Source organism: Strongylocentrotus purpuratus, unplaced genomic scaffold, assembly GCF_000002235.5.
Source record: "Strongylocentrotus purpuratus isolate Spur 01 unplaced genomic scaffold, Spur_5.0 spur5_scaffold_19, whole genome shotgun sequence".
Taxonomy (NCBI): Eukaryota; Metazoa; Echinodermata; class Echinoidea; order Camarodonta; family Strongylocentrotidae; genus Strongylocentrotus; species Strongylocentrotus purpuratus.
The window spans coordinates 13,241,727-13,255,561 of NW_022145604.1; the positions used below are offsets into that span (position 1 = coordinate 13,241,727).

Here is a 13,835-nt window from a genome sequence, read left to right on the forward strand (position 1 = left end):
TGCGAGTATATCATAATTCAAAATGGATAGAACAAGAGTACAGTAATAATAATAATAATAACAACATTTATAATGCGCACATATCCACCCCAAGAGATGCTCAAGGCGCTTAACAAGGTAAGTACATCGAACGAAAATAATTTAACATAATTAAATATAATTCAACAACGTTAGTTACATCAGATTGTGAAATACACTACGTCTTAACTAAGGAATTCAGACATTAGATAGGTTTTCAATTTTTTTTTGAACAAATTTTGATTGGCTGACATTTTGAAGGATGGGGTAGAGAGTTCCACAACCAGGGTGAAGCAGCTGTAAAAGCTCTGTCTCCCCAACTCATCTTTGTTCTTAATTGTGTTAAATTTGTTGAATTAGAGGAACGAAGACCTGCACGAGAACTTAAAGAGATATTAAGAAGAGAGGAAATATATTCAGGGACTGATCCATTTAGTGAACGGTAGGTGATTAGTAGAATTTTTTTATATTTGATACGCTGTTCTATTGGAAGCCAGTGAAGGTTCTTGAGTATTTGAGTAGTATGGGTCGAACGTTTAGATTTATTGACAAGGCGGGCAGCTGCGTTTTTAACCTTTTGTAGTCTGTGAATTTGGTATTTAGGAAGTCCATAAAGGAGAGAGTTACAGTTATCGAGATGAGATGTTACAAAAGCATGAATCAATTGTTGAGTGGTTTGGGGGTGTTAAACATTTCCTTATAGCGCGAAGATTACGAAGATGATAATTGGCAGCTTTCACACATTTTGAAATATGTGTATCAAGAGACATGCTTGTATTGAAAATAACACCAGGATTTCTTGCCTTATCTGAAGGAGCAATGTGCACAGAACCAACACGTATATGAGTTATAACAATCTTGGAAAGTTGTCATGGAGCCTAACAAGAGAAATTCTGTTTTATCGTCATTTAGTTTGAGATAGCAATCATTCATCCATTTTCGTACATCACGAATACAGTATAATTATATGGAGGGTGGGCTCTGGGAAGAAATTTTTAATTTTAGTAATGACACCGTTTTAATATTTGTACTAATCTCTGCCACAAAAGGGTATTACATTTTCGTCCTTGTGATAGGTATTATTCATTTTTAACCATTGTTTAAAAATGCGGTTTTGAGAACATTGACAGAACAGATATTATTCTCATTGTTTGATATGGTCAAAAGCGGATTGTGTACATAAGAAAACCCAATGACGTTGGAATATTTGTTCAATTTGGTTATTTATTTACTAAGTACAAGTATCCCATTCAAAAATATCTCGAGGTCGAACTTCGGTGGAATTTGGGATTTTATTTCATTTCTTTAAGTATTCTTTTATTTGCTAACTCGGCCGAGGCCACGGTCATCATCAAGCATTTACGCTTACGACATGTGGTCTCCTGCTTTTTCCTTTGTAAGAAACTTGCTAAACATACATAAGATATCCATTCTCCCCCTTATTTCTTATTTTTATGCAGATTATGTTTTCATGATGGTTTGGCACCAATCAATATATTTCTTTTTGCTTGTATTCTAACTAGAAACATATTTTTGTCAAACTTACATGTTATTCATTATATTTATTTGTATGATGTTTCTTTGTATTGATATGAACAAGTGGAAATAAAACAAAACAAATACATTTTTTTTTTTTGGGGGGGGGGGCACGGGAGATTTGAAAAACAGGTAATGTCCATTGTATTCATTGTATATCATCGAGATTTTTCACAAACACGGATCTAAAAGAGCTATGAAAATATTCAGAATTGTATATGAGAAAGTTTATTATCACAACAGTCAATTCGTCACCAACGTAATACTATGATTTTCATAACAACGCGAAAAAGAACACGTTACAATATTTCTGTTTCTACCAAAAAAGGCAACTTTTATTATCATAATTCTCTTTACCAAAATCAGTTCTTATACATAATATATTGTATCCATAATTATTACATTCGAAAAACTAAAAACTGGAATGGTAAAAATGAAATCACTATGATTACATGACAGACAGGAGCATGGAAAGTCAAATGTATAATTTACCGCAGAAGAAATACACATCATGCATTTAAATATCTTATAAAAATCTACAAGTATTTAAAACCAAAAATAACCTTAGGAGATATATTGGTCAAGGGAAAGTTTCATATAGCACCATAATGGTTTAAACAGACAATCAAATGTTCTTCACTTAATGTGAACACAACTGCACAGAGTTTGACGAAAAAAAAATGCAAGGGCAATGATAGCTTATGGAATCTCCCCTTGAAGTCATGTTGGATTACACAATATACCATTGTTATGTTTGCACGTATCGGTAGGGGATTAACAGGCTATTTAAATTACCCTTGGTTGATTTTGAAAGTCTTTGAGATAATTTTTATAGGATTCACTTTATTTTTGCGAAGAAAAAAGTAGAATTTTCAATTTGGTCACACAACAAGACTTGGTTACATGTTTACTTAACATGAATTTATCTTTAAAGTCAGAGCTTACTTAAGCCTCGGTCACAAATGCCATTACGAACTGCTACGAACGCCGTACGAATGATTTTCAGACAATAGAAATTCGGGAAGACAATGGAAAAACAGGGAGATTCGTACGAAATTATCACTCGTACAAACCTTTGTGACCATAGCATTATCTACAGTATCTTATCTGTGCATTTTTAAACTGTTATTGAATGTGGGCAAATGATTCTTGAGTAAAATGTTATAACACTGATTCTATAGATACAGGTCTGAAGTATGACAAACAAGAAAACAATGGAGGTTCTTATCTTGTTTCAACGTCTAGGCCTATTTGTAATGATGGAAAGATTATCCATTCTAAATTTCATCACAGTTTGAATGGAAACTTAACAGGAATGACTACTCAAAAAGTATAACACAAAAAACATTAGCCTAAGCTTTCTTCAAAGACCAAGTTAAAGAAAGTTCTTATCTTGTGCTTAAGGTCTATTTGTAATGATGGAAAGATTATCCATTCTAAATTTCATCACAGTTTGAATGGAAACTTAACAGGAATGACTACTCAAAAAGTATAACACAAAAAACATTAGCCTAAGCTTTTTTTCAAAGACCAAGTTAGAAGCAAGATTTTCTGATAATTGATTTCTATTTACGTGATAAGAACAGTTCTGTTTGGAACCAGGAGGGTGTAAACTCTCGTGTACAATGGATATGCATGTATATGACGTACATGTCGTGTCCTTCCTGCTCCGAACAAATGAGATAAGAATCACACACAGTTGACAGATATGTGATATTTTCAAAAGTAACAATCAACTCTTCATCACATGGATTTCCATTTATCTCACAGCCTGTCAAAATATACAGTCACTAACACTTTTAAACAAAGACTCATAATGGGCAATTTTAATAGCCACATAATGATTATCTACTGTCATATTCACAAACATGTATTTCAGTAGTGATTAATTGTATGTAATCATTGGAATTTTTTGAACGGTTGAATTCAAATTTTACTAACATCATTTATGCATTTTACCTGCTTATGTCATCAATGTAAATAATTTATTTAACTGCTGTAATTCTTATAAGTTTGATGCTAACAGATGAAGTAAGGAAAAAAAAAGGGAGCAAAACTAGCAGATTCTAAGAGCTTTCCATTTTACAGTATATTGACAAGTGATGCGCCCAGCGCACAAATGCATGTATATGTATGCCCTTGTATAGAACTAATTATACATTAACTCTTTTCACTGGTATTTTGTTGTTGTTTTACAATCCCTACTAAACCGGCTTCTGCATAATAACAAGAATTTGTGAGAAAAATGCAGTTTCATCAAGTCACATTCATGGAAACAGAAGAAACTCATAGGCCCGAATTCACAAAGGAGGTTTGTCGACAAACCTTGGTTTTCGTACGTCATATGACGCGTTTTATGTGTTTTTTACAAACCTGGTTTGTAAAGAACAAATGGAGGTTTGGCGAAACAAAAGGAGGTTTGAGCTCAAACCTTGCTTTGTGTATACGGGCCATTACGTTCGTTCACGTATGACATGGCAAAGCTTCAGCATTTTTTGTTATGACGCCATAAAGCGTAATATGCATCACGTTTCTGAATCTAATGACACTGAGCTCAGTGAATCCATGCAGGGCCTTTCATGCACGCAGTTGTTTTCCATTTAAACGTTGAAATAAAAAAAGTGCCCTTTTATGTGCGGCGGTTTACCACTCCATATCCGAACAAGCTTTAACACAACAATACCATTGTTTATTAACGTGCATTAATATATTAAATGATACTGTTTAAAGATTGCATAGAATTGAATTGTTCTTGTTTGTTGTTGAACACATTATCAACTGCACCAATTATCAATCATACAAGTATGTTTATTGCTTAGAAATGCCAGCTCCATGCATTATTTTACAAATCTAGTATACCATTCTTAAGAAAATATGATATTTTTTTAAAACTCCGGTATAAAATATTTGCATTATTGCAGATATCACATTTGCATTCAGATATCTAAGTCAATTTTAGCATCAATATGTTTTCAATAGAAATACAATATACCAAATCTTTCATGTAGAAACTATTATTCTATATATTTTGTCTGTTCTAAAACTCATTAACGATTGGAAGAACCTGTATAATATTCTAGCCGTTTTTTATACCGATTGCATATTAATCAATAATAACAATACATTGTATGTAGTTACCGTTACTATTCACACCTATACATACATACCTATACACTTATAAAACTGACAAAAATCCCCCCATTCCACAAAAAATGATTGAAAAATAGCATATACAGATTAACAATATCCAGATTAGATGCATAGCCACTACAAAGAAGTATTTTGTGGTAGGAAATTGAGAATTATCTTCTATATGGAAATTAAGTCCCATATATTATGGTATGGTAACAACAATTTTTACTCCTTGTAAGTGAATTTTAAAAACGCCAAAAAACTGGAAATCAATCAAAATAGCCTAATAAATACCGACATTGCTATCCATAAGTTAATGCTTCTTTGGCACTTGCCATAAGCTTTAAAATACTACCCTTGGAGCAAAATTTAAAGATTACATTCATTGCAAATATCATTAATGTTACATGATTAAAAATAGATTCTCTCTGTGGATTCCCTAAATCTCTTCTGTTTCACATTGCTTTGGAATATGCTACAAAATTGTTTAACATTCAAAGTCAGACAAGAAATTGTACACATAGCTCTATTGCTACACATATAAATTATGGTCTGTTTTCTACAACTGGTTATGTACAGCTATTCAAATTTTTAAAAAATCCAAAAGGTGTGAATTATCTACTTCACACCTATATATTTCTTTACAAGATGTCAACAAGACGTTTATGCTGGGAAAATTAATTCTAGTCCACTCCTCTCAAACTTACAATAAGCAATGTGCCAGGAAGGTTAAATACCAGTATCTTGTTGTCACTAGCTTCCTTGGTATTTTTCTCACCAAAGAAATTGCCTGATCAGCAAAAAAATACTACAAATAGATGCATGAAATACAAATATCATACATCACATGTTATACTAGCGCAACAGTAAGCTAAAACTGTTAAAGAATGCTACCAAAAAAATGATACAAAATGAATTTAAGCGACGTACTGATTTACCCATCTGGTGCTACACTGAAAAGGAAATAGGCAAGTTCGATATAAAACTAGGCACACTGTTTCAAAATTTTCCACACACTACATATTTAGATACATTGAATGTTTTCCTTCTATTTAAACTAAGAAATGTATGCAACTGAAAGCAGGCGATGTTGTCTGAACATATCAGAATATATCTCAATCCTTCCGCTATGTTTCTAGTTGAATCTCTGCCTATTGTGATGTCACATAGTGAGAGAAACAAGTTTGGTGAAAGGTTGTATGATCGGCTAAGCGCCAGAAGGGTATTACCTCCGGAGTTAAAGCCCTTATAGCTCTAAACAGACCATAGGTTCCATTCTTGATTTATCCACATACATCTCTAGCTAAATGGATAGGTGAAAGAAAATTCTGATGAAAAAAAAACTGAAGCTGTCTGTTCAAATTTCAGAAACATTTTCGGGAAGATATACAGGGAAAATATGAAAGAAACAAACGCCATTTAAAAGGAAAAATAAAGTACATGCTTGGCATTTTGGTCCTACGCTATACCACTTTGGTTCAATTTCTTTTTGTCCGCCATGTGCAATTTTTACAGAGATAGGCTAGATTTCTTTGACAATCATACACACATACTTTTCATGTACAACTAATCATATAAATTAACAGTTCAAAACTACATGTATTGGTTAAAATAGCAAGTCGCTACAAGATTTGTTCATCCATATTTCTCTAAGATATATATACACACAAGTTGACGCTTCACAAATTATAAGAGTTGTAATTTCATACAAACACTAAGCAAAATGATTGGTGCCACACCACTTACATACATGTACATATCACTTCTGGCATTAGGTGCGGTCACACCATTCAAAACTGACATTGTATTCCTACACAGTTTTCACACCACCTAAGTTTTGGCATTGTGTGTATTAACCCTTAGCAGTACACTGACTCCTTCTAGTGATTTTTTTTTCTTCATTTTTATCCTACATGTGATCCAAAATTGTGGGGATTACACAATATACATGAGCAGAAAGACAAAAAATCACAGAAAAGTTTGAGTCTTTTTCCAATGCAGTACATTATACCTTTCTCAAATGAGAGCAATTTAATTTTAACTACTGTAATCATTAGCATCTCTTAATTGGCAACACGGTGTGAAATCATGATTTTCATGAACTAAGTTTTGCAGTTATATTTTGCAGATTTGTTTCCCACTGGTTCATTTAATTAAACAGTTTTACATCTTCAAACTATGAAGGAACGGTAAATTTGATGAAATGTTGCCAATTTGAGGAAGGGGAAACTGATTAATTTAGAAAAAAATGATAAAACTCAGAACCGCTTATGGGTTAACACCATATACATGTAATGTACCTTCTCACAAAGAGTGCATTCACCCTTATAATTACAGCCATACATGTGTTCATTTGCACCGCAAAACTTTTGGTATACATGTACATTTAGAGTGCATTCAAGCCAATATACATAACATTCGGCATAGTGTAACTTATACAGTGTACAACTGTATATGTAAGATCTGACAAAGTGTGTTCGCACAGTATAACCTTTGACATACTGTGCATGCACACAACATTTTTGGCACAACGTGCATTAACACCACACAACTTTGGACCAAGTGTGTTTTTACTCCTAACAATTCATGGTACAGTGTGTATTGACACCGTACAGTTTCTGAAATAGAGTTGATTCAATTAACTTGAGGACCAAAACAACGTTTTGGTCAGATTTAAACTCGTCCCAGATTCAAACGCATCACAGAAAGCGTCACATTTATAATCTGAAATCTTGAACAGAATCTAAAGCTACACAAAGACAAGACAATGACATAGCAAACATATATACACATGTATACAGAAACAATACATAAAATCATGGGCTTCATACATAATTCTGTCATTTCAATCAATAATTTTCCTACTGTTTTGAACAAATTTACCCCAAAATTATTTTGCTTATTCTAGATAAAGTAACCACCGATAAACCCAACCACGAAAACACAGAATGACAATCATTTTGAAGTGCATTGATGAACGAAGCCATTCCTAACAGGTTAACAAGGTCCCTTCAGGTTTCTTTGAATAAAGGGAAGGTTGAATTCTGGGGAAGGTGAAAAGTGATTTGTGAGCTTTTCCAAAAATACTTTTTTTATGTCAGGGTGGAAGAATATCATAAAAAATATGTCCTCTGAAAATTGATAAAAACGTCCCACGATAAGGTTGGCTCTTGAAATGCCCTCATATTCCAAATATGACAAGACAAAGCTTGAGTGTTTGGACCAAACTTTCATGCCATAGGTTTGTGTAGTCCCATATACACATTTCTGAGTGCGGCTCATGTGACTTTCAGCAAGGCGGTGTCACTTTCTAGTCAATTTAATGATATTAAATCTCACATTACTCACAAAAAATGTGCTAAATTATCAACCTCAATTACTTCCACACGGTTTCTTTCGCAATGAAATCACCTGACCAGGGCCCCATTTCACAAAACTTGTCATCAGTGACAAATGACAGTTTTTGTTATAAGCTAGTGAAATCCTTGCTTCTGATTGGTTATCAGCAGATTTGTCACTGATTTTTTTTTTATTTGTCATTGTAATAAGGTTTTGTGAAATGGGGCCCAGAACTCAGCTATACACTGAAGGCCTTATTCATCCATGATGTAGTAAACCACCTCAAAAAACTACTGCATCTAAATTCAAACCACTTCATGTTTAATCGAAGGCAAGTGGGTGTGAAAAAATGTTCTTCATTTACATTGCTCCTTTCCACCTAGCCCAGGTGTTAATTGGGAACCTGGTAGGATGCGACTAGCTGGAATGCTCCCCAGGGAGTGGAGAATGTTCACTGCAATTAGCAGAGGAGTACTTAAATTCAGTGACTGGGGTAATAATAAGACGGTAAACACTTTGGTCAGCTAATGGTAAAACGATATATAAGAAAACATTATTATCATCATCTTCATCATCATCATCATCATCATCATCATCTTCATCATCATCATCATTATTACTATTATTTTTAAAAAGTGTGTGCTGCATGCAATAAGCCACTATTAAAGTGCAATAACCTTTTTGTTATTAGATGCACAAACGTGAAGCGAGTTTGTAAACACCTTGCCCCACTTTATTTATTTTTTTTTTTTTTGCTAATGAAGGTTTTTGACGGACGTACTTCACCCCATCATGTATGAACAGAGCTTCATAAATCGCTGCTTTCAAACAGAATATGCAGGATTCTATGTCTTTGAATGCAACAAAAAATATGTAGACAAGAGAAAAAGAACAGAAAAAATCTGGCACCATTAATCCGGTCTCATTTCTGGTATGTGGGGTTCTTGAACGTCGAAGTTGATGGCTTGTAAATCGGATTTTCATTCTGGAGAGAAAGAAGAAAAAAAAAAAATATATATATAAATATATCGCAGAGAAATGTTTTGGGGAAAGAGACAATTGAAATTTGAGGTGGAGTATAAGTGATGACAGTCATGAGGGAGACACGCCCGCAGCATGTGACCGCAAAAAGGGAGATAAAAAGAAAAATAGAGAGAAAAAGAGAGAAAAAGAGAGAAAAAGAGAGAAAAGAGAGAGAGAAAGAGAGAGAGAGAAGAGAGAGAGAGAGAGAGAAAGAGAGAAGAGAGAGAAAGAGAGAGAGAGAAAGAGAGAGAGAGAGAGAGAGAGAGAGAGAGAGAGAGAGAGACAAAGAGAAGAGAAGGGAGAGGAGAGAGAGAGAAGGAGAGGGGGGGGGGGGGGCAGACAGACAGGCAGACAAATAGAGAAAGTGAGGGAGAGAGGGAGAAATTCACTTACCTGTCCCCAATGCGTTCCTGCTCTTTCTTTCTCAAATGATGCAAATTCTCTGCTGTCTTGAACATAGACGAGCAACCTCCAAACGAGGAGGAGGGCCAATCCCACGATGATGATACCAACGACGATACCGATGATGACATGCATGATGTCCACTGGTTCAAAGCATACTGTCGAAAAACAATCATTAAAGATCATTTGAATTTTGTTGACTTATGGGTGCTGTAATCATTTCTTTATTTCACAGAAAAGTAGAGCAATGCACGCTTTTGTACAAGTACAATATAATCATAGCTAGGTCCATGAAAATTTTGGGGTTCGAGGCAGGTGTTTGCAATGAATCATAGAATAGAACAAGCAGGACAATAATTGAATGAGGGATGAGATTAATTAAATAGTTCAAGTTTGCTTTAAAGGGATTGGGTATCTTTGCCTCAGATTCTAAACGAAATCCTGGATGCTCATGCTGCAATCATAATTATAAATTTAGGTCAGTCAGCAGCCCCATGACTTTTACAAGCCAAGATTATTATCAAGATATTTATGATTGGAAATCGAAAAATTCAAAAACCGTTTAAAACACTACAGTCTATTGGGGGAAATGAGTATGGTAAAACTGGTCACTCAAAGATTATAGCTTTTTTGAGGCACTTCATGATCATTTTGTAGTGCAATTTTCCTCGGGCTTCAACATAACACCATATCACAGACACTGATAACACGTAGAGCCTTGCATCTCAGATTTAACATTTTTAAACGATGCCTTTAATCGGTAATTCAACCAAATTTGGTGTCTATAAATGATGATGCAATACACATGGACACCGATTACTATGTAGCTTTAATAACCTTTGACCTCCCCTTCCCTCTCCTCTCCGGACAAATAACAAACAATACTTCATCGAGAATAAATAAAAGGCCCTTTTCTTACCTTTTTCTTTCTGCACATATAAGATGAGGGAGCCGTTGGCTGACTTTGCATAGGTAAAGATAATGGAACAATCGTCTTCGTCTTCTGCAAGGCACCTCTCTGAACCAGTGGCTGTAAAGGCACAAACAAAATGGAACATTATTCCACACTTCATGCTCTCATTCAAACAAATTGTGATTCAGAGCCTTACAAAGTATAGACGTACAAGAAACAACAAAAAAGGGATTTTCTACGCACACCATGTCCACTTGTGTTGTGTTACCATTTGGCGCTAGATGTAGTCAGTAATTCCAAAAAAGAAAACTGAATACTAAAATCCCTAAAGGTTGAATATTTCAAACAACAGTTCAATTTATGTACCGGTACACAATAAATTAAAAGTTTAGAATCACAAACAAAAACCAAACTACAAAATAGATAAAATAGAAAGCAAGTAAAAAGAGGAATCTGTCTACCGGTACATTCGTTCTTTTTCCAATTAACAATTTCTGTTAGAAGTCTGTAACATCATGAAATGATAAGCAGCCTATCTATATAAACAGGTTTGATGCATGTAGAGTGATTAGATTTGTAGATTTATAGATTTATTAAAACTGTAAACCGTAAGCAGTTATTTTCACGCGGGGGAGGGGAATGGGTGTTATTTTCGCAAATTTTGTGAATCGCTCATTGATCGTGACTTTAAGAACAAGCACATATATTTTCAAGCAAGTAATGTTGCTTGTGGAAATCAATAAAGTAATCCTCACTGCACGTCGCCCATGGCATCTATACACTATAGTATACCGTCGACAGATCATGCAGTGCAGTTTGAGACCACACTGATCTTAATTGGGCGCTGCAATTTAATATTTTAATTCAATTCTCCCCAAGATATTTCTTACTTATGACAAGTGCGATACTCAGTTAATGAGTTAATAACTCACAAAAATATCAAGACAACTACCGGTATTCATAAGTATATAATTGTCGGGGGTTGTGGTTTTACATGAATTTAACAGCTCGTTTGATTGTCCTTTACTTACGAATCTCTAGGTTATCGACCATGATGACCGGGAAAGGACACTTGTCACAATCTGCCTTGGACAGTCCGGTACCAAAAGCCTTGCACTGGACGCACTCCTCGTTCCTAGAACACTGACCGCTACAAGTCTATGGATCGATGGATAAAACATTGACCAGAAAATACAGGTAAAACAAGCATTTTACTTACTTATTTACTTACTTACTCACTTATGTGCTTGCTTACTTACTCACTCACTTACCTACTCACTTGCTTGCTTGCTTACTTATTCACTTTCTTAATCAAATACCATCTTACTTACAGTACTTACTCAACGCATTTATTTACTTGCTTGCTTACTTGCTTATTCACTTCCTTACTTACCTACTTGCGTACTTGCTTGCTTACTGACTCATAAACTTACCTTCTTACCTAATCACTTACTTGCTTGCTTACGTATTCATTTACTCACTTAATACTTGTTTGCTTTCTTATTCACTTACTCACTCACTTACCTACTTGCTTACTCACATGCTTACCTACTTACTTACTCACTTACTTACTCACTTACTCACTTACTCATTCACTTACTTACTCACACATGTACACGTACCTACTAACTTACTTACCTACTTACTTACTCACTTACTCACTTACTCACACACTTACCTACTTACTTACTCACTTACTTACTCACTTACTCACTTACTCATTCACTTACTTACTCACACATGTACACGTACCTACTAACTTACTTACCTACCTACTTACTCACTTACTCACTTACTCACACACTTACCTACTTACTTACTCACTTACTTGCTTGCTCACTTACTCACTTACTCAATCACTTACTTAATCACACATGTACACGTACCTACTAACTTACTTACCTACTTACTTACTCACTTACTCACTTACTCACACACTTACCTACTTACTTACTCACTTACTTGCTTGCTTTCCTATTCACTTACTCACCTACTAACTTACTTACTGAACATATTTACTTATTTTCTTGCTTACTTGCTTACTTAAGTAAATGTAACAATTCTATCTGCTAAATAATAAATATACATACATGTACACTGTATTATCATAGCTATATGTAAGAACAACTTTACAGATATGTCATTGCTATCAATCATACACATGTACTTATAATCATGCTTCAAATGATTTTCTAAGCTTTATGTGATATATATGTATGTACTTTCAAAAATGAAACACACATGGTAGCGTATTCAGTGTGTCAAAAATACAAGCCCTACAATTATTCTCAATATGAACATGACAGACAAAGAAAGCGGACAAAATATACAGTTCCTCAGGTAGACAAAGGAACATCCCTTCACTGCTATTATGTAAAAAATGTGTAGAACAGGTGTCATATGCATTCACCTGTTCTACACATTTTTACATAATAGCAGTGAAGGGATGTTCCTTTGTCTACCTGAGGAACTGTTTATTTTGTCCTCTTTCTTTGTCCGTCATATTCATAGTGTCTTTATCAATAAGCCACTTCAGAGATACTATCTGTGCATGGGAGGTAAAGGACGTCTGTACCAAATTGCGAAACCCACCGAGACAGCTGTATACATGTTCAAGAAGTTAATGGAATCCTTATTTATGCGCCGGCGGTACATTCTATGACATCAGGGGAGTGTTTCACAAAGAGTAAGATCGACTTTAAGTTGGACTTAAATATGGCAAGCAGTTCATGCCAATGTTCGCTCCAACCATTTACTGACATTGGTCTCTGAAGGGACGTATAAATTGCGGTCACAAATCTACATTTTTTGATAGTTCATTATTGAAGGAAAAAATATAATCTAAAGATCATAATTGAGAGACCAACAGTGAGGGCAACCAGTTGCATGAAAGGCCTGTCATACAGCGTGTTCCTATTAGTTATACTGAATTTATCCGGTTGAAGAAATAAGCGTATAATGCCAGGTAAGGGCACTTTCTATCTAGCGCATTCCGATCTAGCCAGAAAAAAGGCCGTGAAAAAGTTAATCGGACTCTGGCCAATTTTAGGTCACCGCAAAGTATTGTGGGACTGCTAGGTCAACCCGGGATTGAAGTGTCGCGCGCGTCGGGGTAAAATATTCCGATCACGTGATCACTCCTATTTCGGTTTCTCCCCGGTATGTGAACACAATCAGTGTTTCTACCTACGTTATCCAGTTAGCTTCCCCTGCATTATCCTTCTAAAAGAAGGATAATTTTGCCGGTGAACGCGTAAAAGCTCTCCCCGGCATTATCTGGATAATGCCGGAGAATGTGTGTTTCTATTATGAAAAATTTATCCCTTATCGGCCATTAACCAGATAATGGCTTTAGATAGAAACACGCTGATAGTTAAAGATAAACTCCAGTTCTGGTAAAAAAAAGAAAATGAATTCTCACAGAATCAAACGAAACTTACACTGAATGTTCAAGATTACAAATAAATGACAT

General features: G+C 34.9%; 1 protein-coding gene across 1 annotated transcript in view; it reads right to left on the bottom strand.

Moving 5' to 3' along the window:
• Positions 1-1,861: 1,861 nt before the first annotated feature.
• LOC373367 (integrin beta G subunit) overlaps positions 1,862-13,835 on the bottom strand; it is a 70,235-nt gene continuing 58,261 nt past the window's right edge. The window contains exons 21-24 of the mRNA XM_030990337.1: positions 11,395-11,521; positions 10,370-10,480; positions 9,442-9,608; positions 1,862-9,010 (exon numbers count right to left, since the gene is read on the bottom strand). Coding sequence (XP_030846197.1) covers positions 8,948-9,010; positions 9,442-9,608; positions 10,370-10,480; positions 11,395-11,521 — 468 coding nt within the window. The 3' untranslated portion in view covers positions 1,862-8,947. The remainder of the gene's footprint in view (positions 9,011-9,441; positions 9,609-10,369; positions 10,481-11,394; positions 11,522-13,835) is intronic.